Source organism: Budorcas taxicolor, chromosome 20 (genome assembly GCF_023091745.1).
Source record: "Budorcas taxicolor isolate Tak-1 chromosome 20, Takin1.1, whole genome shotgun sequence".
In the NCBI taxonomy this organism is placed as follows: Eukaryota; Metazoa; Chordata; class Mammalia; order Artiodactyla; family Bovidae; genus Budorcas; species Budorcas taxicolor.
The window spans coordinates 60,649,443-60,673,016 of NC_068929.1; the positions used below are offsets into that span (position 1 = coordinate 60,649,443).

Consider the following 23,574-nt stretch of genomic DNA (forward strand, 5'->3'; position numbering starts at 1 on the left):
GGGCAAATATTTCCAACATCAGGATATTTGTCCTAAAACATTGGTTCCCAACCTCCTCCCTATTCCTTCTTTGCCTATGAAACCTTCCAAACAACCCAAACAAACCTGGTGGGTGCACAGCGGCATAGAATGATAGCCTGTTTGTCACTGACCACTCCAACTGCATGGGCTCCACAGAAAACCCAGTAGAAGGAAAACGTAGCCACTCCATAATTAATTGTTTTAGTGAAAGACTGGATGCTCGAAGCAGATGGTAAAGAACCTGCCTGCAATGAGGGGATCCAGGTTCGATCCCTGGGTCAGGAAGATTCCCTGGAGAAGGGAATGGCTACCCACTCCAGTATTCTTGCCTGTAAAATTCCATGGACAGAGGACCCTGGCGGGCTACAAGTCCATGGGGTCACAAAGAGTCAGACATGATTAAGCAAATAACACTTTTACTTTCAACGCAGCCAGAGAAGAGTCTGTTTAGAAGCCTCCACTTTTCTCTACATGAGCCCAGGCAGATTTTCCCAAACACTTCACACTTTTACATACCGTGCTCATCACCTTCTCCATCCTCCGCCTTGTACACACACAGCAGAAGCTAAGTCCTAGGCTACCAGGACACCTTGCTCAGCTCCTCCCAGCTACTGCACTTCTTCAGATTACCTGTTGGGACACAACCCCATACCACCCAAGTTACTATTTAACTGCTCCTAATTGCTTATTTCTGCCAGCATTTGTGAAGGTTTTGGAAGCAGTGGATCTTGTCATAAAACTGAACTCCACAGGGAACCAAATAACTAACAGCAATATTGGAAAGGGTAATCATTATGGCATTAGAGGATGATGAGGATTCAAGAGCGGCAGGTTGGATGCTCCTTATGAATCCAATAAATTAAAACCAAAATTCATTCTGGAAATTCTTCAGGTGGAAGAAAACACATCTAAGGGTAGTGACTGTTCTCTGTGCTACCAGTTTGTAATTAACATTTTGTAGACCCAGTCAGGGAGAAGGCAATGGCAACCCACTCCAGTACTCTTGCCTGGAAAATCCCATGGACGGAGGAGCCTGGTAGGCTACAGTCCATGGGGTCTCTAGGAGTCGGACATGACTGAGCGACTTCACTTTCACTTTTCACTTCATGCACTGGAGAAGGAAATGGAAACCCACTCCAGTATTCTTGCCTGGAGGATCCCAGGGACGGGGGAGCCTGGTGGGCTGCCGTCTATGGGGGTGCAGAGTCGGGCATGACTGAAAAGACTTAACAGCAGCAGCAGCAGCAGCAAACCCAGTCAGAGCTGAAACAAATGTATTTGAACCTAGATTCCATCCTTTCATAAATTCTCATCTAGTGAAACTACTGAAATCACTGATAAGTACCTTAGGAATGAATCTAAGCTTTTATTGCATATATAGCTAGTTGTACCTTAGATGAACCAGAATGCCTATAGTTGAAATAAATAGATTACTTGAGTGCTATTTTGCAAATGACAAAACATAGGTGAAGGAAATAAACATAGAATAGTTTCAGACATGGCATTAAAATATTGTCCATCCTAAAGGAAATCAGTCCTGAATATTCATTGGAAGCTGAAGCTGAAACTCCAATACTTTGGCCCCCTGATGCCAAGAACTGACTCATTGGAAAAGACCTTGATACTAGGAAAAGATTGAAGGCAGGAGAAGGTGATGACAGAGGATGAGATGGTTGGATGGCATCACCGACTCAATGGATATGAGTTTGAGTAAACTCTGGGAGTTGGTGATGGACAGGGAGGCCTGGCATGCTGCAGTCCATGGGGTTGCAGAGTCGGAGACAACTGAGAGACTGAACTGAACTGAATTTTTTATTTCTTTCTTTCTCTTAACTCTATATGAAGGCACTGAGAAACTTTGGACATCTCAATTAAGTATTACTTTTAAATGTCCTTAAACACACACACACACTAATACAGAAGCCTAATTTCCTTCTGAGACTATTACATGACATTTTTGCCATTCCGGGCAATTCATTTGGGAAGATAATTCCCTCAAGAAATTAAACTTAGTTCTTGAGTCTGAGACAGTATTTATAATTTCAATGTACATTTCTAGGCTATACATAACCATTTTCTGGATACTGAGCTGATGGGGTTTCCTCTACTTAAACTAATCCTCAGATGAAAATGTGACTTTCTTATTAAATTGGGCACATTGAGTCTATAAAAGGCTCAGCTCACTAGGTGTAATTGGTGCAGTTTTTCAAACGTCACCTAACTTCCAATTAAGCAATAGCTTCAACAATAAAGGAAATTTGATCAGGAAGCAGTAAGTTGCTAATTTAATTACCAAAATGCATTAAGCCTCAAGAACTAAAGTCTTGCAAAGCATTCCTAAATGACCCTAAAATTATCAGAGGGAGTTAAGTTTAAAATTTAATTTGTAAAGGCAAAACAAATTCTATAATAATTGCTTATCACCTTCCTTATACACCAAACAAAAGCTCCTAAGAACCAGTTCTGATTTTGGAATCTCTCTCCCCATAAGGTCCCCCATCTTACCTTCCAACTTGGATAAATGTCAATTTATAACTATTTTAAATGAGATTTCGGGACTTCCCTGATGGTGTAGTGGTTAAGATTCTGTGCTTCCACTGTAGAAGGTGCAGATCCAATCTCTGGTTGGGGAACTAAGATCCCATATGCCTCGTGACCAAAAAACAGCCAACAAACCAAAAAAAACAAACCCTGATGACCAAGGAACCTTCACAGCAGCTCTGAATGCAAACCTCAGTCCTCTTACATATGAGAGAGAAATACAATATATATAATACATATATTTTTTTAGAAAAATAATTTTATTTTATTTTACTTTTTACTTTAAAAAAATTTTTAATATAAATATTTATTTTAATTGAAAGCTAATTACTTTACAATATTGTATTGGTTTTGCCATACATTGACATGAATCTACCACGGGAGTACATGTGTTCCCCATTCTGAACCCCCCTCCCACCTTTCTCCCCATACCATGCCTCTGAGTCATCCCAGTGCACCAGCCCAGAGCATTCTGTATCATGCATCAAACCTGGACTGGCAATTTGTTTCACATATGATAATATACATTTTCAATGCCATTCTCCCAAATCATCCCACCCTCTCCCTCTCCCACAGATTCCAAAAGACTGTTCAATACGTCTGTGTCTCTTCTGTTATCTCGCATACAGGGTTATCGTTACTATCTTTCTAAATTCCATATATATGCGTTAGTATACTGTATTGGTGTTTTTCTTTCTGGCTTATTTCACTCTGTATAATAGGCTCCAGTCTCACTCACCTCATTAGAACTGATTCAAATGTATTCTTTTTAATGGCTGGGTAATACTTCATTGTGTATAAGTACCACAGCTTTCTTATCCATTCGTCTGCTGATGGACATCTAGGTTGCTTCCATGTCCTGGCTATTATAAACAGTGCTGCAATGAATATTGAGGTATATATGTCTCTTTCAATTCTGGTTTCCTCGGTGTATATGTGCAGAAGTAGGATTGCTGAGTCGTATGGCAGTTCTATTTCCAGTTTTTAAAGGAATCTCCACACCGTTCTCCATAGTGGCTGTACTAGTTAGCATCCCCACCAACAGTATAAGAGGGTTCCCTTTTCTCCACACCCTCTCCAGCATTTATTGCTTGTAGACTTTTGGACAGCAGCCATTCTGACTGGTGTGAAGTGGTACCTCATTGTGGTTTTGATTTGCATTTCTCTGATAATGAGTGATGTTGAGCATCTTTTCATGTGTTTGTTCGCCATCTGTATGTCTTCTTTGGAGAAATGTCTATTTAGTTCTTTGGCCCATTTTTTGATTGGGTCGTTTATTTTTCTGGAATTGAGCTGCAGGAGTTGCTTGTATATTTTTGAGATTAATTCTTTGTCAGTTGCTCCATTTGCTATTATTTTCTCCCATTCTGAAGGCTGTCTTTTCACCTTGCTTATAGTTTCCTTTGTTGTGCAGAAGCTTTTGATTTTAATTAGGTCCTAATTGTTTATTTTCACTTTTATTTCCAATATTCTGGGAGGTGGGTCATAGAGGATCCTGCCGTGATTTATGTCGAGAGTGTTTTGCCTATGTTCTCCTCTAGGAGAACCTTCATAGCAGCTCTGGATGCAAAACCTCAGTACTCTTGCATATGAGGGAGAAATAAAATTTACATATGTTTTTAAAGATTTGTTCATTGTCATTTTCTTTCTCCAGTTCTTTATAGTCCCCTTCCTATGTTATCACTCTGCTTCTCTTGTGTTACAGACAGAATTTCATTCAACTATAATAGACTGCTTCATGGTACATTTCCAGTCTTCCAAGGCACATGGTCTAAGATTGATATCTACCACTTGTGTGCATTTCCAATTTAAGAATAATTCCCTGGCTTAGTTTTAAGGGGAAAACAAGCAATATGACTATCCACTACTTTAATATTACATACACTATAGACCCTATATCAAGATTAACTTACATATCAGTTTCAAACCCTAACTCTGTCTGGTGAAGTCTGTTAGGACACAGTTATGGTTCCTGGAAAACTAAAACTTCAACAGTGCAATATAAAAGCAGCTTGGAATGTTTGACTTTTGCTTTCTATAACTGAGGGTTTGAAGTCAATGTCTAGATTATACAAGAACCAGCAAAGTGTTTCCATGTATAAGGCTGGCGATTGAGACAAGAGTATGAGCTGGCTTTTGAAAAGGTACTTCTCATACACACTTTCAAAATACACTTTGATGTAGACTTATAACAATGATTAGTACGAAATGCTCAGAACTTTATCATGGCATGTATAAAATAGGCATTAACAATAAATGTTAGCAGTCAGGTTGGAAGATTATCTTTGCTACTTCACGAGTTTTACATGACTTTGGGCCTCCCGGATTCTTTCCCAGTCTCCCTGTTTTCATCTACCAAATGGAAACATTTAGGCCTGCTTTACAAGAGAAGCAGGAAGATGAAACAAAGTTGAATGCAACAATGTTCACAAAAGTACTAGTAAGAGCCTGAAATAAGTGTCCCCAAAATGTTTGTTGAATTTGTTGGATAGTCAAAAAGGCTTTTTGAGAAACAGAATCTACCTTAAGTTAAAACCTTCATCCTTTTCTTCCTGAATGACTCATGTGAATGTTGTCTGAGGAACACATGCAAGAAGTAAAACGAAGATAATATAAAGAAGACAAAGAGAATAAAAACAAAGCCAGATGCCTGGACATTTTCAAAATAAGTCTATTTAGAATTGGTTTAATTCGGGCCCTGAAAACATGAGAACCTGGAAATATATAAATAAACTGGTGATTTTAGGGTTGCAGAAAGAATATCACCACCAATTCTTTATAAATTAACTCATTTCACATGGTTCAGATGAAACATTTTTAAATGAACTTCTTTCAGGGAGTTAAAGGGACAATTTCACAAAGTAATGTTATACGAATCTATTGAAGGCTGTTTTATAATCATGAGCTGACGTAAAGGGAGTGTTTACATCTCCACAAGTGAATGTACTCAAGTAGGTTGAAATCCTTTTACTATTCGAAGCAGCTACCCCCTTCCCACTGGAAGGACTGATCTACTGGGGCTCCACCATCTTTCTCAAACCCTTCTAAACACCTTGCCTCCGCTCTACAACAAGCTCACAATAGGCAGCAAGAGAACAGGCGGACAAACGAGAGTTACATGGCTTCATGCTCAACGGCCATAGCGTTTTTACAGGTTATGCTTTTTTCTAATTGGAACATCTTTCACCAAAACATGACTGTGTCAGACACCTACTTGACAATGTATTAGGTGTGTAATCTTGAGACGTTACTTTGTCAAAGGTCCATCTAGTCAAGGCTATGGTTTTTCCAGTGCTCATGTATGGATGTGAGAGTTGGACTATAAAGAAAGCTGAGCACAAAGAATTGATGCTTTTGAACTGTGGTGTTGGAGAAGACTCTTGAGAGTCCCTCGGACTGCAAGGAGATCCAATCTGTCCATCCTAAAGGAGATCAGTCGTAGGTGTTCATTGGAGGGACTGATGTTGAAGCTGAAACTCCAATACTTTGGCCACCTGATATGAAGAGCTGACTCACTGGAAAAGACCCTGATGCTGGGAAAGATTGAGGGCAGAAGGAGAAGGGGATGACGGAGGATGAGATGGTTGGATGGCATCACTGACTCAATGGACATGAGTTTGAGTAAACTCTGGGAGTTGGTGATGGACAGGGAGGCCTGGCGTGCTGCAGTCCATGGGGTCACAAAGAGTCGTACACAACTGAGCAACTGAACTGAACTGAACTTGAGTAAGTCTCTTCATTTCTCTGGGTCACAGGTATTTCTTTGTAAAATGACTATATTAGATCAGAAAATTGCCAAGGCTTTTTATAGCTCTAAAAGTTCTCTGATTCCATGGTTGTCTGGCTTGAAAACCAACACATATAAACAGTCATCACACTGATAAATCGTGTTGTCAGGGAGTTCAATACCTGAATTTGAACATGATTAAAAAGCAGCTTAATGAAGCTGACTTCTCAGCAGCCAACTGCATTTGGTCTTTGAACTAGATATTTCATTTTTCCCCAGCTCAAGGGAAGGCGGAGTATTTGAGATGTCATCCTTAAAGCCACACCCTCATCCTCCTCTGCACCCCAATTCCAAGAAAGAAACCCAAACTCATCTTCCTATTTCTAGGAAGCTTCTTCATGATCTAATCTAAAGTCAATTGATTCTGCTCACAGCTGAATGTGATTTCAAAGACCTGAAGGTCAAAGGCCATCCTTTCCTATACAAGAGAAAACATTCTGTGGATGAGATAGACTGAAAAACATGGAAGGGAAAGAATAATAACACAACTGGAAAGAATTAAGCTTCAGCTTAGCTAGTGGTAAGGAATCTGCCTGCAATGCAGGAAACCCAGGTTCAGCCCCTGGGTAGGGAAGATCCCCTGGATCAGGGAATGGCTACCCACTGCAGTATTCTTGCCTGGAAAATCCCATGGATAGAGAAGCTGGAAGGCTACAGTCCTGGGGTCACCAAGAGTCAACACAACGGAGTGACTTTCAGCTTCAGTTATTTCAGTTGGAATGTTCGAATGGAGATTTTGTTTGGGGGAAAAAAATGGAAATTCTCTAGCTTTCTACACTTGAACCCAAACACCTTACAGTGTCAGGAAATCAGGAACTTAAACTGTTACGAGAAATAGAACAGGACTTACAGAAAGCTTATACCTTATCAGAGAGAAAACACTGCAGGCTGTTAATTCCTAGGAAGAGATGTGGCTTTAGAGTCACAAAATTACAACTCATCGAAGTTTTGCATGAGCCTCTGGAACAGAACACTGCATCAGGTAAACTCTACCATTCTCTTTTGGATTAAAGTCAAATTGTATCACCATCTGGGGCCATCTACAGCCGTATGACCCTGATTATGACCCAAAGTGAATCTTAACTTGGAACTTGAGATAGATAGCAAAGCTATAAGTCCTTAGCAAAGAAACTGACTTAAGAGTGAATAAATGTGATGCCTCAACTGTTAGGGTTGGGTGCTAAAATGTTTCAAACCTGAGATGAGATTAGTCCTGCCTGTCCAAGAAAAGCTAAAAAATAAATTAATCAATTGAAAGATTGGGAAATCTGTGGGTCTGTAATCCCTCGCATCTTCCAGAGCTTCATGTGAGAATATGCAGGTACCATGATGGGTCCACACTGACCAGGCACCACAGGCTGGGCCATGAGCTCTGCTGGTTCAGGGATTTGTTATGATGGATTTCAGGCCAGTTCTGGCCCCAAGGCATCTCAGGAGAAACTTTTAGCCACAACTTGGCAATTTGTACAGTGAAGACTCAGCTTCTCACCACTGTGTATGACCTCCTCTCAGAGTTGGAAGCCAGCACATGAAAAGAACACTTTGTGATGGATTAGACTGGGGTCTTAAGGTCAGGCAGCAGCTCCCTCAAACCCATTATCACACGTTTAAATCAATGAGTTCTAGTAAATTTACTGAGCTGTGTAACTATTGTTATCACCACAATCCAATTTTAGAAAACTGTCATCTCCCCAAAAGGATCCCTCATGCCTGTTTACAATTATTCGCCATTCCCACCGCCAGCCCCAGGTCAGTACGTATGCTGAGTGTCCTTCTCTTCCCCCCACTCCCAGGACCTCAGTTTATTTCCCAGTATACACTGAACAGAGGGGTCGCCCACGTTTCCCAGTAAAAGACAGTGCCTATACCATCAGCCATCTTGTAGAGGCCAGACACAAATGCATACATGTATGTACCCACACACATGCACACACACACACACACACACACACACACACACACACACAACCCAGGGAACGATGTAACACCCTCCCCATCCAGCTCATCAGGGAGAAGTCCAACACTGCTCCAGAATGCTTCCAAACCCAGCTATTACAGGGATGGCCACAGTTTTCAAAAGCTGCAGGAAACTTGAATATTATCCTCCACAATAGATAGCATGTTTACAAATCAGTATCACTCAGACTCTTAAACTGAGGATCCTCGCTGTGCTTCCTGAAGACAATATCCTTGAATTCAAAGGAGAAAAATCATAACAGGGTCAAAGGACTGAAGAAAATAACCGTAATCAAACAGCTTCGGAAAAACTGGGCAACCACACACTCAATTTGGTTTAATATCAAAGGTTAAATATAATTCTAGAAAACTGTGGAAAGAGAATCAAAGAAGCATTTTCAATGTGCTCTTCTGTGGCGCGTGTAGGAAACCAGTGTCCACCTTTTGTTTTCTTTTGCCGTGTGTTGCAGAGAGAGGTTACCTAGGCATGTTCCGGTAGGAGGAAACCGACATGAAACAGATAAATCCACCTTGTGGAGGTCAGAGAATGTGATGCTCTGATCACTTATCCTGAGAGGTGGACCTGGGCTCTGTCATCTGTAAACTGAGGAAATGGGCACTGGCTATTACGCTTCCATCTTGAAAAAACAGACCCATAGTATGAAGCCATTCTGTGGCAAACAACCCTGAAACACACTTTAATGCAACTAATATCCACATCAAATTCATTTTGTAATATTTAAAAATTTTCACTGATGGAAAAACAGCAGCAAAAAGGATTCATGCAAATAAATAGCAAAACAGTGCATTTGTTTAGATTTTTTTCAGATAAGCAAAAAATGGATAGTAGGATGAAGTACTTCCATTTAAGACTTCAGAAAAAAATTTCATACCAATTTAGCCCAGTTGCTAAAAATTCTGTTTCATATGAATATCACAGTTTCTTGTTTTTCTCTCCTGAAAATGCACTGTGAACAAAATGTTTAAAACACTGGCTGAGCCTACACCAAAAGCATCTTCCTAAGAAAAAGGCAAAATAGAAATGAAAAATTTGAATCTCTATAGTTTATTTTGAAGCATAAAAAGCAGACATTTTTTAAATGCTTGAAACCCCATAGTCCCAACCTTGGCAACATAGCTCATATATTCTTGCATTTTCTACTTCTGAAACAGAGCAAAAAATAAGAGAACTTCAATCCATTGGCTAGAATCAATTCACCTGATTTGCACATTACCTTAACTGAATTTCAAAAATAATCTAATCCCCACATTTGAATTAACAGGCAGAAAATTAAGTCTGGACTGCTACCTGATTCTTTATTGCATTGAGAAGAACACACCAATCTGTTTGCCATACACTGTGGTAAAACAATGCTAAGGCATTAAATACAAAGGAATACAACCCAGTTGTAAAATATATTTATCCATCAGTCTGGGGATAATTAACTCAGAGAAGTTAACTTTTATATGAAACACCCCAAGTCAAAGGATACCCAAAGAAGACACACACAACAGAAGTAAACCATCATCACTAATGTAAAACGTGTAGTGCAGACCAAGAACAATCTAACAGCTTAAATGACCAACACCAGGCTATGTGTACACTTTCTGATATTATAAACAGCAGAAACTAAGCTTCTGAAACAAGGACTGGAAATGCATTTCCACAGGCTCTATATAGTGTCATGAGGAATCAGCTGACACCCCACAAGTCTTTCATTACAAATGGCATTCATGTCTTCCACAGACCTTCATTCAACCATTCATTTAGAAAGAATTCTTCTTCAAAAAAGAAGTCATTTAATTGTGTGTTTCATATTAACATAAAAGGAGCTGAGTCCATAATTGGGTCAACTTTTTACCAAATAACTACTACAGAATCAATTATTTCCACACTCAAACAAATAAGTATAACTGAAAAGCTTCTCAACTACTGGGAAACAGTTAAATTCCACCACGTGTTACTACATATAGTCAAATTCTTCATCAAGAACACCAATGCAATCCATCTTCGTTCTGACAAGCAGGAATTCTCACTTAATTTTTTAAAGAATCAAACAAACCTCTTCTCCTACTCCCCAATATTGGGGACTGGTTCAGGTTCTACAAATCACACAACTATGACCTTCCCATTATCAAAATCACGAATTCCAGGTGTGCCTATTTCAAAAGTTCTTGCCGGAACTTTCAACTACATCAGAAGGATTTTACAATCATAATGTTTCCCATACTGAAAAACAAGACATCATTCATAAACATTCCCCAAAGTCAGCCTATTATACTTTGATAAAATAACAGCATTTACCTTAAACTGCACCAAAACAACTTTAGTAGACATTGACAACAATGCAATAAAAGAGAAAACCTTGGCCTCCCCATTTTTGAGAATCTCATATGCTCCCACTCGGCAGAACAGATCTGAGACTCACACATTTTATGTGTCTTCCAAATACAGCCAGCACTATGACGAGAGCACAGGAGATAATGAAGACCAGATGCCTACCTTCGCTGGTAGCCACATTCTTCTGGGCTTGGGTCGGCGTGTGATCTGTACTTGAACTCACGTCGGATGAGATGCTTGAGCTGCCTTTGCCTAGAGAAAACAAGAACAAGGAGCTTTTGAAATTTGTCATTTCAGAACTGGACTGTGCCTTCCACTCCATCTCACACCAAGCCATATCACTCGTTTCCAAGAAAGGAGCCGTAACACTAAGAATGAAGTTTATTAGTTTTCTGGCCTCATGCATTAAACATCTTTGGAGAAATATCTGACCCATGCCATAACAGAGCTAAAGCCCTATTATAATATGGCTTGACTATAAACTCAGACGATTATAAGGTATTGTCAAACAGGATAACGTAATACAGTTTTGGCATATATGTGAATAAGAGAGTATGAGTGGGAGACACATCTACAGCATTAATTTTTTCTTTGCAACTATAAACTATACATTTTCTGGTAAATGACAAAAGCAAATCTAGGAATGAGGCATCATCCAATGGGCAAGAGCCTGCTGGCTCCAAACAGCTGCATTGCCTTAAAAAAACAAATTCCCTAATTTAATGGGTTCTTCGTTAAAACAAACAAAAAACCTGCTTTGTTCTTCTAAAGCAGGGCTTCTTAAATGGGGATGCCTCCTCCTCCAGTGGACATCTGGCAATGACTGGTTTCGTTTTAATTGTCCCGGTGGGGGAAGGTGTGTTACTGGCATCTAGTGGGTAGAGGCCAGGGAAGCTGTTCAATGTCTTACAATGTATATGACAGCATCCCACAGTTTTAAAAAAATAATCCAGACCAGAGCATCAACTGGGCTGAACTTGAGAAATCCTGGCCTAAATAACCTAACCTCAGCTGACAACTGACTTTCTGCTCTTCTAACTTTAAATTTGAACATATGTCAATACATTAATACTGCTGAACATTTTGTCTCTCAATCATGTCTGACTCTTTGTGACCCCATGGACTATAACCTACCAGGCTCTTCTGTCCATAGGATTCTCGAGGCAAGAATACTGGAGTGGATAGCCATTTTCTTCTCCAGGGGATCTTCCTGACCTGGGGATTGACCCTGGGTCTCCTGCACTGTAGGTGGATTCTTTACCATTTGAGCCACCAGGGAATGAAAGTCTACAAATACGACACACACCGTATAAGGAGGGAGGTGCCAGTGACCACTGGGCAGAATTCTGAGATGATTTCCATGGTACCTGCTGCTAACTGAATGGCCGTGTTCCCAAAAATTCCTGTGTTAAAAGTTAATCTCCAGTATGATAGTTTTAGGAGGTGATTATAGTATTTGGAGGTGATTAGATCACGAGAGTGGAGCCCTCATGAGTGTGATTAGTGCCCTTATTGAAGAGATCCCAGAGTGACCCCCTGTCCTTTTATCATGTAGGGACACAGGGAAGAGATGGCCATCTATGAACCAGGAAGCAGCTCCTCACCAGACACCTTGATATCAGAATTTTCAGCCTCCAGAACTGTGAGAATTAAATATCTGTTAACATTATAAGTCACCCAGTCTATGGTATTTTGTTGTAAGCAGCCTGAACAGGCTAAGCCAGTGCCCATGTCCTTGGTAATCTGCTCCCCTTACGTGTGGACAGAATTTGCAATTTGTTACTAAACCATAGGACATGGCAATGGTAAAAGGGTTTTACAGATGTAATTAAATTTCCTATAGCATTGACTTTAATCAAAAGGGTGATTATCCTGGGTGAGCCTGACCTAAATACCTAAGTAAACCCTTTTATAGAGCCTAGAGGAGACAGACTCTTGCTCCTTGTCTTGAAGATGCAAACCATCATGCATGCTACAGCTGCAAGGAGATAAATTCTACCAACCCTACAGGAGCCTGGAAGAGGATCCAACTTCAGATGAGAAAGCTGACCAGGCCAACATCTTGATGACAGCTTTGCAAGATCCTGAACAAAAGACCCAGCTGACCCAAGCCCTGAATTCTGAGCCAAGGAAACAGTGAAAGAATAGATGTATCTTGTTGCAAACTTTGCTAAATTCATGGTAATCGGTTACGCGACAATAGAAAACTAAAACAATGCCCAGTTAATTACATCCCAAATGAACTCTTTTCAGGCCACAAATTATGATCTAGATTCTTACACGCAGCTGAGAAACACTGTTTTCGAATAGTCCTCTCTGCACAGTGGTACATAACCCAGTTGGGTGGAGGGAGTTTACAGTCTATGAAAGGACAATGCAGAAAAGCACAAATGGGCTTGCGTTGAAAGAGCTTCAGGATTTTGTTTGCTAAGGTTGAGAGTAATGGAAAAATCCAAGTCCATTGGTGATATCACCTGAGCAGGGACCTCAAATGGCTGTTGCTTCTTTTTGCCACTGTACATCACTCATGACTTATCGCTCTGAAACAATTCTGTTATTCCCGTCATCTCTACCCATTTCACACACAGGAGGAGAAGCACACAGTAGCTTCTCTTGGGGACCAATGCCTTGACCTCTGCAGAAAGCCGTACTGAGAACACAGGAGTACCAGGCAAAGTGCTCAGTTCGGCGACCATCACACCTACCAGTCACTCTGTCCTGTATCCATCATGGCTGCCAGTTTCTCATGCAATTGGAATGATCCATGCTTTTGAATGTTTCAAGTACTATGTCTGGAGTCTCTGGCTTCAAAACCCTGCTCTACCATTTCCAAGCCACATACATATCCATGAACAAGTCACTCAAACTAAATCTTGTTTCATCTCCTGGTAATGTGAAGATAGAAACCTCTTGCACTTTATACAAATGGGTGTCATGGTGCCCAGGCTTTGCTGTGTGTATCAGTCAGGCTTCTCCAGAGAAACAGAACTGATGGAAGTGTAAATATCTCCCATTAGGATACATGTCAGGATCAGGGGAAATTATAGAATCATTTCTATAGTATATATATATATGGGATTTTCATATATTCATATATATGAGATACTGAGTTGACCAAAAAGTTCATTTGGATTTTTCCATTACCTCATATAAATATTGGCCAATCCAATATTTATACATATATATATGACACATATATATTGAAAATAAAGTGAGTGAAGTCGCTCAGTCGTGTCCGACTCTTTGCGACCCCGTGGACTGTAGCCCTCCAGGCTCCTCCATCCATGGGATTCTCCAGGCAAGAATACACGAGTGAGTTGCCATTTCTTTCTCCAGGGGATCTTCCTGACCCAGGGATCGAACTCAGGTCTCCTGCATTGCAGGCAGACGCTTTAACCTCTGAGCCACCAGGGGATGATATATATTGAAAATATACATTATAAAAGATCTATTATTATATATTTACAATTTATATTATACATACACATATACATATAATATACTATATATAGATACAGAGTCAAAGAGAAAGAGATTTAAAGGAATTGGCTCACAGAATAGTTGGAGCTCACAAGTTGGGAATCTGTATGTAGGGTAGGTACGCAAGCAGGATGGAAACTCAGGTAGGAGTTAATGCTGCAGCTTGAGGCAAAACTATTTATTTTCCAATAAACCTCACATTTTACTTTAAAGGCCTTAAAGTGATCGGACTGAAGGCCCACTGTCTAATCAATGGTCATTATCAAAGGTAAACTTAAAGTCAACTAAAACAGCAGATGGTAACCACATTTATAAATCACTTTAATGACAAAACCTAGATTAGTGTCAGATTCCATAACTGTGTACTATGGCCTGGCCAGGCTGACACAGACAACTTTCTATCACGGTGTCAGACCCACCGGAATTGAAAATCCGTATTTGCCACGCACCATGCCTGGAAGAAGATCTGTCAGACTCTCTAAGCTTCACTGCCTTTCATCCATAAAACAGAGATAAAAACAAATAAAAAACCAACTACTCATTTCCTCTATTAAAAATAGGGGAATTATACCCCCACCTCTCAGGGTGGAGAGGCTGCTATGCGCTATGGTTTACAAAGGCATTCAGTCACATCCGGCATGATCGTTTAATATTGACCCAATGATCACAGTTCAATTTGTATCAGGAAATAAGAAGTAAAATGTAAAACACTAATTATTATTTGACTATATATGCATATATAACAGCAAATAAATATTATGTATGCTTATAAATTAAATTCTACATGCGTTATAGATCTAGTAAAAATCCCTCAAGCATAAACAAAGTTGGCAATTCTGCTCTCTATCCAACTGCTACATGAAAGTTTGTTTATTTGATCAATGGCCAAAACCCCCATTAGGGGTGGTTAGCATATCCAAACTGTGCCGGTCGGATTTGGTAAAGTAAAATTTTGCTCTTTATTGAATTTCCTCCCAAGCGGGCTAGAAGCCTAAATGAGGGCAATTGAACAAACAATTAGGTATCAAATATATAAACATCAAAGAAAGCGAAGACTAACGAATGCACTGAGGTTGGTAGGTGTTGCCTGTAACAGGTGAGCATACACTTCTGTGAATCTCAACCACCATATGGACAAATTAGCCAGCGGGTCCATCATTTCAGGGACTTGAGGTGCACTGTTAACCTAAGCATGTTAGCCGAAGAATTTGATCCCAATCACAGATCCCCTCAGGCTTTCTGTTAGAGGGTGCCAGGTTCTCCCAATGTCTGAAAAGATGTTCATTAAATGAGGATCCTATTTGAACAGGATTTCAAATCTCTTTTAATATAAAAATCTCCATGTATAAAACTGCAACACTAAGTATCTTTTCTTTTCTCTTTCCCAGTGCCCAGGCTGACTGTGCAAAAGCAGATGTTTAAAACAAGACAGACGTTCCATTGTTATTTATTGACAACATGAGGAAGGCAAAGGGGGGAAGAGAAAAGATCAATCAGTACATAACAAAAATGAATCAGTGGGGTCCTATGCTTTCTAACATTCTTAAGAGTCCAATAAATCCCTTGAAAAACTGATTCCCTTTATCAATGCCAGATTAGATGCATCAAATTCATTCCTGTGGATTTCGGTCAAGGACCCCTGACAGGAAATGCACAAAGGAGCACATGGACACATGTGGTGGGGGCCTTAGCCCTTTATTGCCTGTTTCTCTCAGGTACCTTGATTCCAAGTGGCTGCTGCAGGTACACCCCAAGAGCCTTATTTAATATCAAATGTCCACACCAAAGGAAAGAGAATTCTTTTTTCTCAGAATTAGATCAAGGGAGCAGTGGGTCATGTTTGTGTGTTGAATTCACTGTTATTTTCCTGATTGTTATCTTGAGATAGTTTCTTATCTTCTTTGATCCACGGTTCAAATGTCTGTATGTACAGAATAATAATATTAGTTATCTCAAAGAATGATCTGGCCTAATCCCTGGCCCAGGCGCATATTAGCTTTTGGAAAGAAAGTGAACACATATTCTTGAAGCATATTAGCTCTTTCAGGCCAACAAGAATTTTATAGATGAGTTCTCCAGAGTTGGAGATACTGATGGAGAGTGAAATGAGGAGGTATCAAATACCAGGCCCCTGTTTCACTTTATTGTGAGCGGAAAACAGTAGATGGTGTCCTTTGCTTTGCCTTTCCTATTTTTTGTTCTTTCCTGGTGAGGGTTGAAAGCACCATCTAAGGAGCACAACAGTGAGAATGGAAAAGAAACAGAGAGATCTCAGAGTCATGTTTTGAGTCCTTTTGTTTTTTTTTTTCCTATCAAGCCATTTAATGTCCTAACTGGAACTTTCTTTACTCCCTTTTTCCCAAAGTACCTAATAAGTGACCTCAGGCTCAATGATCAGGACTCACACGTTGTAACTGGAGGGTGATCTGGGGCAGAGACCAAGATCGGTTAACTGAGCACCTACATTATGCTGCCATATGCCAGGCCCTTCTCCTAAGAGGCCACAGTTCTCACAGGTTTATGTCCATCCTGAGAAAAGCCTAGGACAGTTTTCAGCATTTTCCTCTTTGCTAAGAAATGTAAGATTTGCTTCAGGATGCTGACATTCATTCAATATTTTAAAAAAATATATATAACATAACATTTGCCATCTTCACTATTTTTTACTTATAATTCAGAGATATCCACTCATAGTGTTGTACACCCATCACTACTGTTTCCACAACTTTTCCATTACCTGACACAGAAATTCTGTATCACAGCCCCATAAATCTCCATCCCTCCCTCTTTCAGACCCTGGTAATCTCTGCCTGCTTTGCATCTCTGTGAATTAGCCTATTCTGGATAGAGTCATGCAATCTTCATCCTTTGCTTTTTTTTTTTTTTTTTCACTTATCATATTTTCAATGGTTCATCCAAGTCGTACATCCCTCCTTTTTGTGACCAAATAATATTCCATTGTGTGTATGTTCCACATTTCGGGGTACACTGATGGGCACTTCACATGTTTCTACCTTGTAGCTATTGTGACTGATGCTGCCTTGACAGAGGCCTGGCTTCACTACTGGCAGTTTGTAACTTAGAAGCTTCTGGTGCTTGTTGTTTCTAGCTGAAATCAGATCCTGAGGGCTGTGGCTGGAGCCAGGGCAGGAGAACAGAGTACACAGAGTTCTTCCAGGAGAGAAACGGGTAATCCCACTGCTGAGGCAGCAGCTCCTCTGGAGCCATTCACTTCCAATCCTGTGGCAGCTTCCGGGGTGAGCTTCCAACTGGCCCACATCACAGGCAATAGCAGAGCAGCATAGGCCTTTGGGATCTGAACACACACCTGCTGCAAAGCTCGGCTGAACACAGCTCCTTCTTCCAAAGCCTGTGGGACGCTGATTGGAGCTGGACTGCCAGGGAATGCCTGGGGATGGCCCCTTTCTCTCCTTCTTGGGGACAGTCCATGTCTTCTCTAGCAGAAGCAAGAGCTTCAGCCTCCAGGCAGACAACTCAGGAGGGGGTGTCCCCGCTCCAACACCACACAAGGGAAACCACGATGTGAAATGCAAGCCCAGGCTCAACCACGCAGGACCCTGCAGGATACTTCATCATTTCAGTGATGTTAGCTTAGAAGCCAAAGGCTAAAGACAGAAAGAATTCAGGAGAAATGATTTCGGTCGAGCAGCAATCATTTTACATCTCAGCGCCACTCTCTTTACCTTGGTGAAGAAAGAACATATTCTTAGACAAAAATCTCAGTTAAAGCCAATCTTTTCTGCATTGTTCCTGGAGGCTGTGATTACTAAAAAGAAAAAGAAGAAAGACGCATGATTTTGACACAGTTCCCTTAAACCCATCCAGGGAACTCAGCAGGATGGCTATAAGTGTGAGTAAAGCATGAGGTGCCACCTTGCAGTGTGTGTGCAGTTTGAACACCCACTGCCTGGACCACAACCTGGCTTTGCTGCTATCTAGCTGATTGAATCAGACAGGCAACAAAGGACTGATTCCAAATTGGGAAAGGAGTATATCAAGGCTTTATATTATCACCTTGCTCATTTAAATTATATGCAGGGTACACCATGTGGAATGCTGGGCTGCATGAAGCACAAGCTGGAATCAAGATTGCTGGGAGAAATACCAATAACCTCAGATACACAGATGGCACCACCCTTATGGCAGAAAGCAAAGAGGAACTAAAGAGCCTATTGATGAAAGTGAAAGAGGAGAGTGAAAAAGTTGGCTTAAAACTCAATATTCAATAACCTAAGATCATGGCATCCGGTCCCATCACTTCATGGCAAATAGATGGGGAAACAATGGAAATAGTGACAGACTTTCTTTTCTTGGGCTCCAAAATCACAGCAGTTGGTGACTGCAGCAATGAAATTAAAAGATGCTTACTCCTTGGAAGAAAAGCTATGGCAAACCTAGACAGCATATTAAAAAGCAGAGACATTACTTTGCTGACAAAGGTCCATCTAGTCAAAGCTATGGTTTTTCCAGTAGTCATGTATGCATGTGAGAGTTGGACCATAAAGAAAGCTGAGTGCCAAAGAACTGATACTTTTGAACTGTGGTGTAGGAGAAGACTCTTGAGAGTCCCTTGGACTGCAAGGAGATCCAACCAGTCCATCCTAAAGGAAATCAGTCCTGAATATTCACTGGAAGGACTGATGCTGAAGCTGAATCTCCAGTACTTTGGCCGCCTGATGCAAAGTGCTGACTCATTTGAAAAGACCCTCATGCTGGGAAAGATTGAAGGCAGGAGGAGAAGGGGATGACAGAAGATGAAATGGTTGGAAGGCATCACTGACTCAATGGACATGATTTTAAGCAAGCTCTAGGAGTTGGTGATGGACAGGGAAGTCTGGTGTGCTGCAGTCCATGGGGTCACAAAGAGTCAGACATGACTGAGCGACTGAACTGAACTGAGCTGGTTGAGCTGGAGGAAGCTTTCTTACTTTCCAAGAACCTCCATTTCTCCACCTGTAAAATGACGTGCAAGGATGCTAAGTCATTTCTGTCGTGTCCAACTCTTTTCGACCCTATTGACTGAAGCCCGCCAGCTCCTCTGTCCATGGAATTTTCCAGGCAAGAATACTGAAGTGGGTTGTTTTGCCCTCCTCCAGGGGATCTTCCCTATCTAGGGGTCGAACTGAAGTCCCTCATGTCTTCTGCACTGGCAGGCAAGTTCTTTACTGCTAGTGCCACCTGGAAAGCCTGCAAAATGGAATACCAGGAGATATAAACTCATAGCACAACTATGAGAATAAAATGAGGTCAATAAGTCAATTGCTCATAAGGCATACACGTATAATAGATACTTAGTGGTGTTAATTACTATTAACCATCCTCCCTATTTTTATCATTAATCAATAATCCAATTTAATTCAACAACTACATGCTAAACCTACTGTATATGAAGAGTTGTGATTAGCACTAGAAAAAAAAACAAGACAGTCTATATTGGGTGGGGAAGTAAAACACAGATACACAAGTAGAATTGAACATAAATGCAGTATAAGGTTTTAAACATTAAGGTTTAAACATTTTAAACATATAAGGTTTTAAATCATTAAGTGATAATCTCAAACACTTTGATTCACAAAATTTCATCACTGCTTGGTGTGACTGCTGTTTTCTTTTATAATGATGTTAAAATTATGTAGGTTGATCGTAAACAATCATGTCTGTCTTCTCTACTGGACTTTCAACTTCATGAAGGTAGATTTCATACATATCCATTCACTGCTCTACTCTCTAAAGCAAGCACAGGGGTTGACATGCTATGGTCACTCAGTACCCATGTGTTAAATGACTTGGCATCAATGAGTGAAGGATCCATCGAGCAAATAAACTGGAAACGTATTCCTAATGGAATAGCCCTGTTCCCATCATGTTTCCTAATAAACACTACACCTTCCTATGGGCACCACTTAAATCTTTGTTACATCAAAAGACAGTCTTCACATAACGGCTATGTGTTGACTGCACAAAACAGAAATTACAAAATTCATACATATTCGCAGTGGTGACGTACTTTATGGTAGTGGTCCTCAACCTTTATGGCACCAGGGACGTTTCATAGAAGATAATTCTTCCAGAGATTGGCGGGGGTTGGGGAGATGGTGTTAGGATGATTCAAGCACATTACATTTATTGTACACTTTATTTCTATTATCACTTTATGATATACAATAAAATAATTACACAACTCACCATAATGCAGAATCAGTGGGAGCCCTAAGCTTGTTTTCCAGCAACTAGATGGTCCCATCTGGGGGTGATGGAAGACAGTGGCAGCTGCTCCCCAGTGCTAGCAACACTGTCTCAGCTCCACCTCAGGTCATCAGGCATTAGATTCTCACAAGGAGAACGCAAGCTAGATCCCTGGCATGCACAGTCCACAGTAGGGTTGGCACTCCTAAATACAGATGAGACGTCACTCACTTGCCCACTGCTTACTTCCTTCTACGCAGCCTGGTTCCTAACAGGTCACAGATCTATACTGGTCCATGGCCTGGGGGTTGGGGACTACTGCTATATAGTACTCTGTATTAGCTCCTAGGGATGCTGCAGCAAATTATCACTAACCAAATGGCTTAAAATAAAAGAAGTTTGTTGTCCCATGATCTTGGAAACTAGAAGTCTGAAATTAAGGTGCCAGAAGAGCCGTGCTCTAGAGAGAATCTGTTCCCTGCCTCTCTCCTAGCTCCTCCCAGTTGCCAGCAATCCTTGGCATTCTCTGGTTTGTGGCAGCATATTTCCAGTCTGCACCAGTCATCACATGGCCACCTCCCTTTTATGTGACTCTGCATCCCTTCTTATAAGGACACCAGCCTTACTGAATTGACTCCACCCAACTCCAGTGTGGTGTGTTAGTCGCTGTCTTGTCTGACTCTTTGTGACCCCATGGACTGTTACCCACCAGGCTCCTCTGCCTATGGGATTTTCCAGGCAAGAATACTGGAGTGGGTAGCCATTCCCTTTTTCAGGGGATCTTCCCAACTCAGGGATCGAGCCCAGGTCTCCTGAATTGCAGGCAGATTCTTTACTATCTGAGCCACCAAAGAAGCCCCAGTGTGCCCTCATCTTAATAATCATACCTGTAAGGACCTGATTCCCAAATAAGGTCACATTCTGATGTTTCAGGAAGGGAGAGGGAGGACACTCTTCAACCCAGTAGATTCTCCAGCACTATTTTCTGCAGAATTAAGCAGAAAGTCGAAAATCCTACCCCGAATCTATCATTTGAGCATTGATTCAAGTCTCACTGCACGGCAGTATTACTGTGAGAGGAAAAGGAAGATTAGCCGTAAGATTTAATGCATCATGGAATGCAGGAGTCCTAAAAAAGTCTTTCAGCATTCGAAAAAACAAGCACTTGGCACACCATCACGGGTAGTTTTAAGTTGAAAAGGTCAGGCAATATTTCACTAAAGGCACTAAGGCGGAGCCTGCTCCCCCAAGACTCACACCCACCTAAGGGCCTTCAGGCAATGCCTCCAGAGCTAACACAGATGTCAGCTGACACTAAGACAGATGCTGCTGCTGCTGCTGACAGATGGTGCTTCACAGCTGGGTTTCTGAGCAGAGTAATGAGAGGATCAGACCATGGACAGGCTAAAGGGTACGTGCGTCGGCACAAGAATTTCAGTCGTACTATAAGTCATTCAGAAGACAGTTTTATGCTAATAACAACACTACAGTTTGCATCAAAGTTCTGAAGGGCTGCTGTGCCCCAAAGATCATGAGAAGACCATGCCTGGCTAAACCATATGGGCAGGGAAAGACAAGGGTTCTTTTTGAAGTTCAAGGTTGTTTCAGCAGGATCTGAGGGCAAATTCAAAGCCACATGCTCATTCCCTGACATCAAGAGTCTCAGTGAGAATAAAGCCGTAAGTACCTCTTCTGATTCACCCACTCATTCATTCAATGTCCCATGTGCCAGGCACCACGTTTGACACAATTCCATGATCAAGCCATCTTGGTGACAGAGGTTACTTTTCCGCAGGATCTTGAGGACAGGGAAGAATGGAGAAAATACAAACTTTACCTTTCAACAGTAATATTTTGTGGTTGCTCAAACCCAGTTCACTCTGACAATTACAGACCTTTGTACCCTGTGGCCACTCATTGACTTTAGGGATTTTATACAAAGCATGCTTATATGTGTTTACCTTAAATATCAATGATGATCTATATAAATTAGTGAAAATTCTGAATTGTGGCAGAGATGGTGAAGAATCTGCCTGCGATGCCGAAGACCTGAGTTCGATCCCTGGGTTGGGAAGATCCTTGGAGGAGGGAATGGCTACCTACTCCAGTATTCTGGCCTGGAGAATTCCAAGGACAGAGGAGCCTGGCAGGCTATGGTCCATGGAGTCGCAAAGAGTCAGACATTACTGAGTGGCTAACACTGAATAATAAATTCTTAAAAGGCATTTCAATATCCTCCTTTCACACATAAGCAGTAAGTCTACCAATAGTGAAAGGGGGAGGGGAAGGGCTATGCATTTTAAATCTTAATCTTATTCAACACAAGACAATCTTAGGATTTTACTATGTTTCACATCTGACATGTCCAATTATTAGGAACTCATGGGCAGAAGTTAGAGAAACATACAAATATATATGTACACACATATATTTATGTCACCAAATATGTCATCAAGATTCTGTCAAGGGAACTAAAATAGATTCAGACTGCCCTGCCTGGCAAAGAAGATTACAACAAGCAAGCTTTCCTACCACCAAGAAAATGCAGACATTAAAGATTAAGAAAGCACTTAAGTGAAGAAATCAGAACTCATATCTCAGATGCTCAGATAAGTCAAATACTCAGATAAGCTCAAATGAGTCCCTGACTAGTTGGGTGGCCCTGAGGAAGCTACTCAAGACTTTTCAGCAACAAAGCGTATGTCACCTCGGACCAGGAAGAGAGACATTGGAGGAGGTCATCTTCAAGACCCCTTTCCACTCCCACATTCTCTATTCCTCCTTGACTCAAAAAGAGATCAACCCTCTCGCAAAGCTACAAACCACTTTACAACCACAAACCAAGATTCTGCAAGTTAACAGACAAGTGGGAGAGATGGAGTTCTTAACCAACTTCTTCCTTCTTCTGCTGAATAGAAATTATACATAAATAAATATATATATGGGACTTCCCTGGTGCTCCAGTGGGCTAAGACTCTGAGCTCCCAATGCAGGAGGCCTGGGTTCAATCCCTGGTCAGGGAACTAGATCCCACATGTCGCAACTAAGAGTTCACATGCCACAATGAAAGGTCCTGCACCCAGGAATGAAGATCGAAGATCACTCTTGTCACAGCTAAGACCAAGCACAGCCAAATAAATAAATATAAATAAAAATTTAAAATTATATATGTATATATTATCATATATAATGTTATATACATGTATATGTGTGTGTATATATATATATGATTTCCCTGATG

At 41.0% G+C, this 23,574-nt stretch overlaps 1 protein-coding gene across 2 annotated transcripts in view; it reads right to left on the bottom strand.

Moving 5' to 3' along the window:
• The window catches only part of FBXL7 (F-box and leucine rich repeat protein 7), a 449,255-nt gene that overhangs the window by 313,034 nt on the left and 112,647 nt on the right, over positions 1 to 23,574 (bottom strand). Inside the window, exon 2 of one of the 2 annotated variants that reach the window (XM_052659124.1) lies at positions 10,809 to 10,898. In XM_052659124.1, coding sequence (XP_052515084.1) covers positions 10,809 to 10,898 — 90 coding nt within the window. Of the gene's footprint in view, positions 1 to 10,808; positions 10,899 to 23,574 lie in introns of those variants that run through there. The other variant, XM_052659126.1, reaches the window with a different exon arrangement.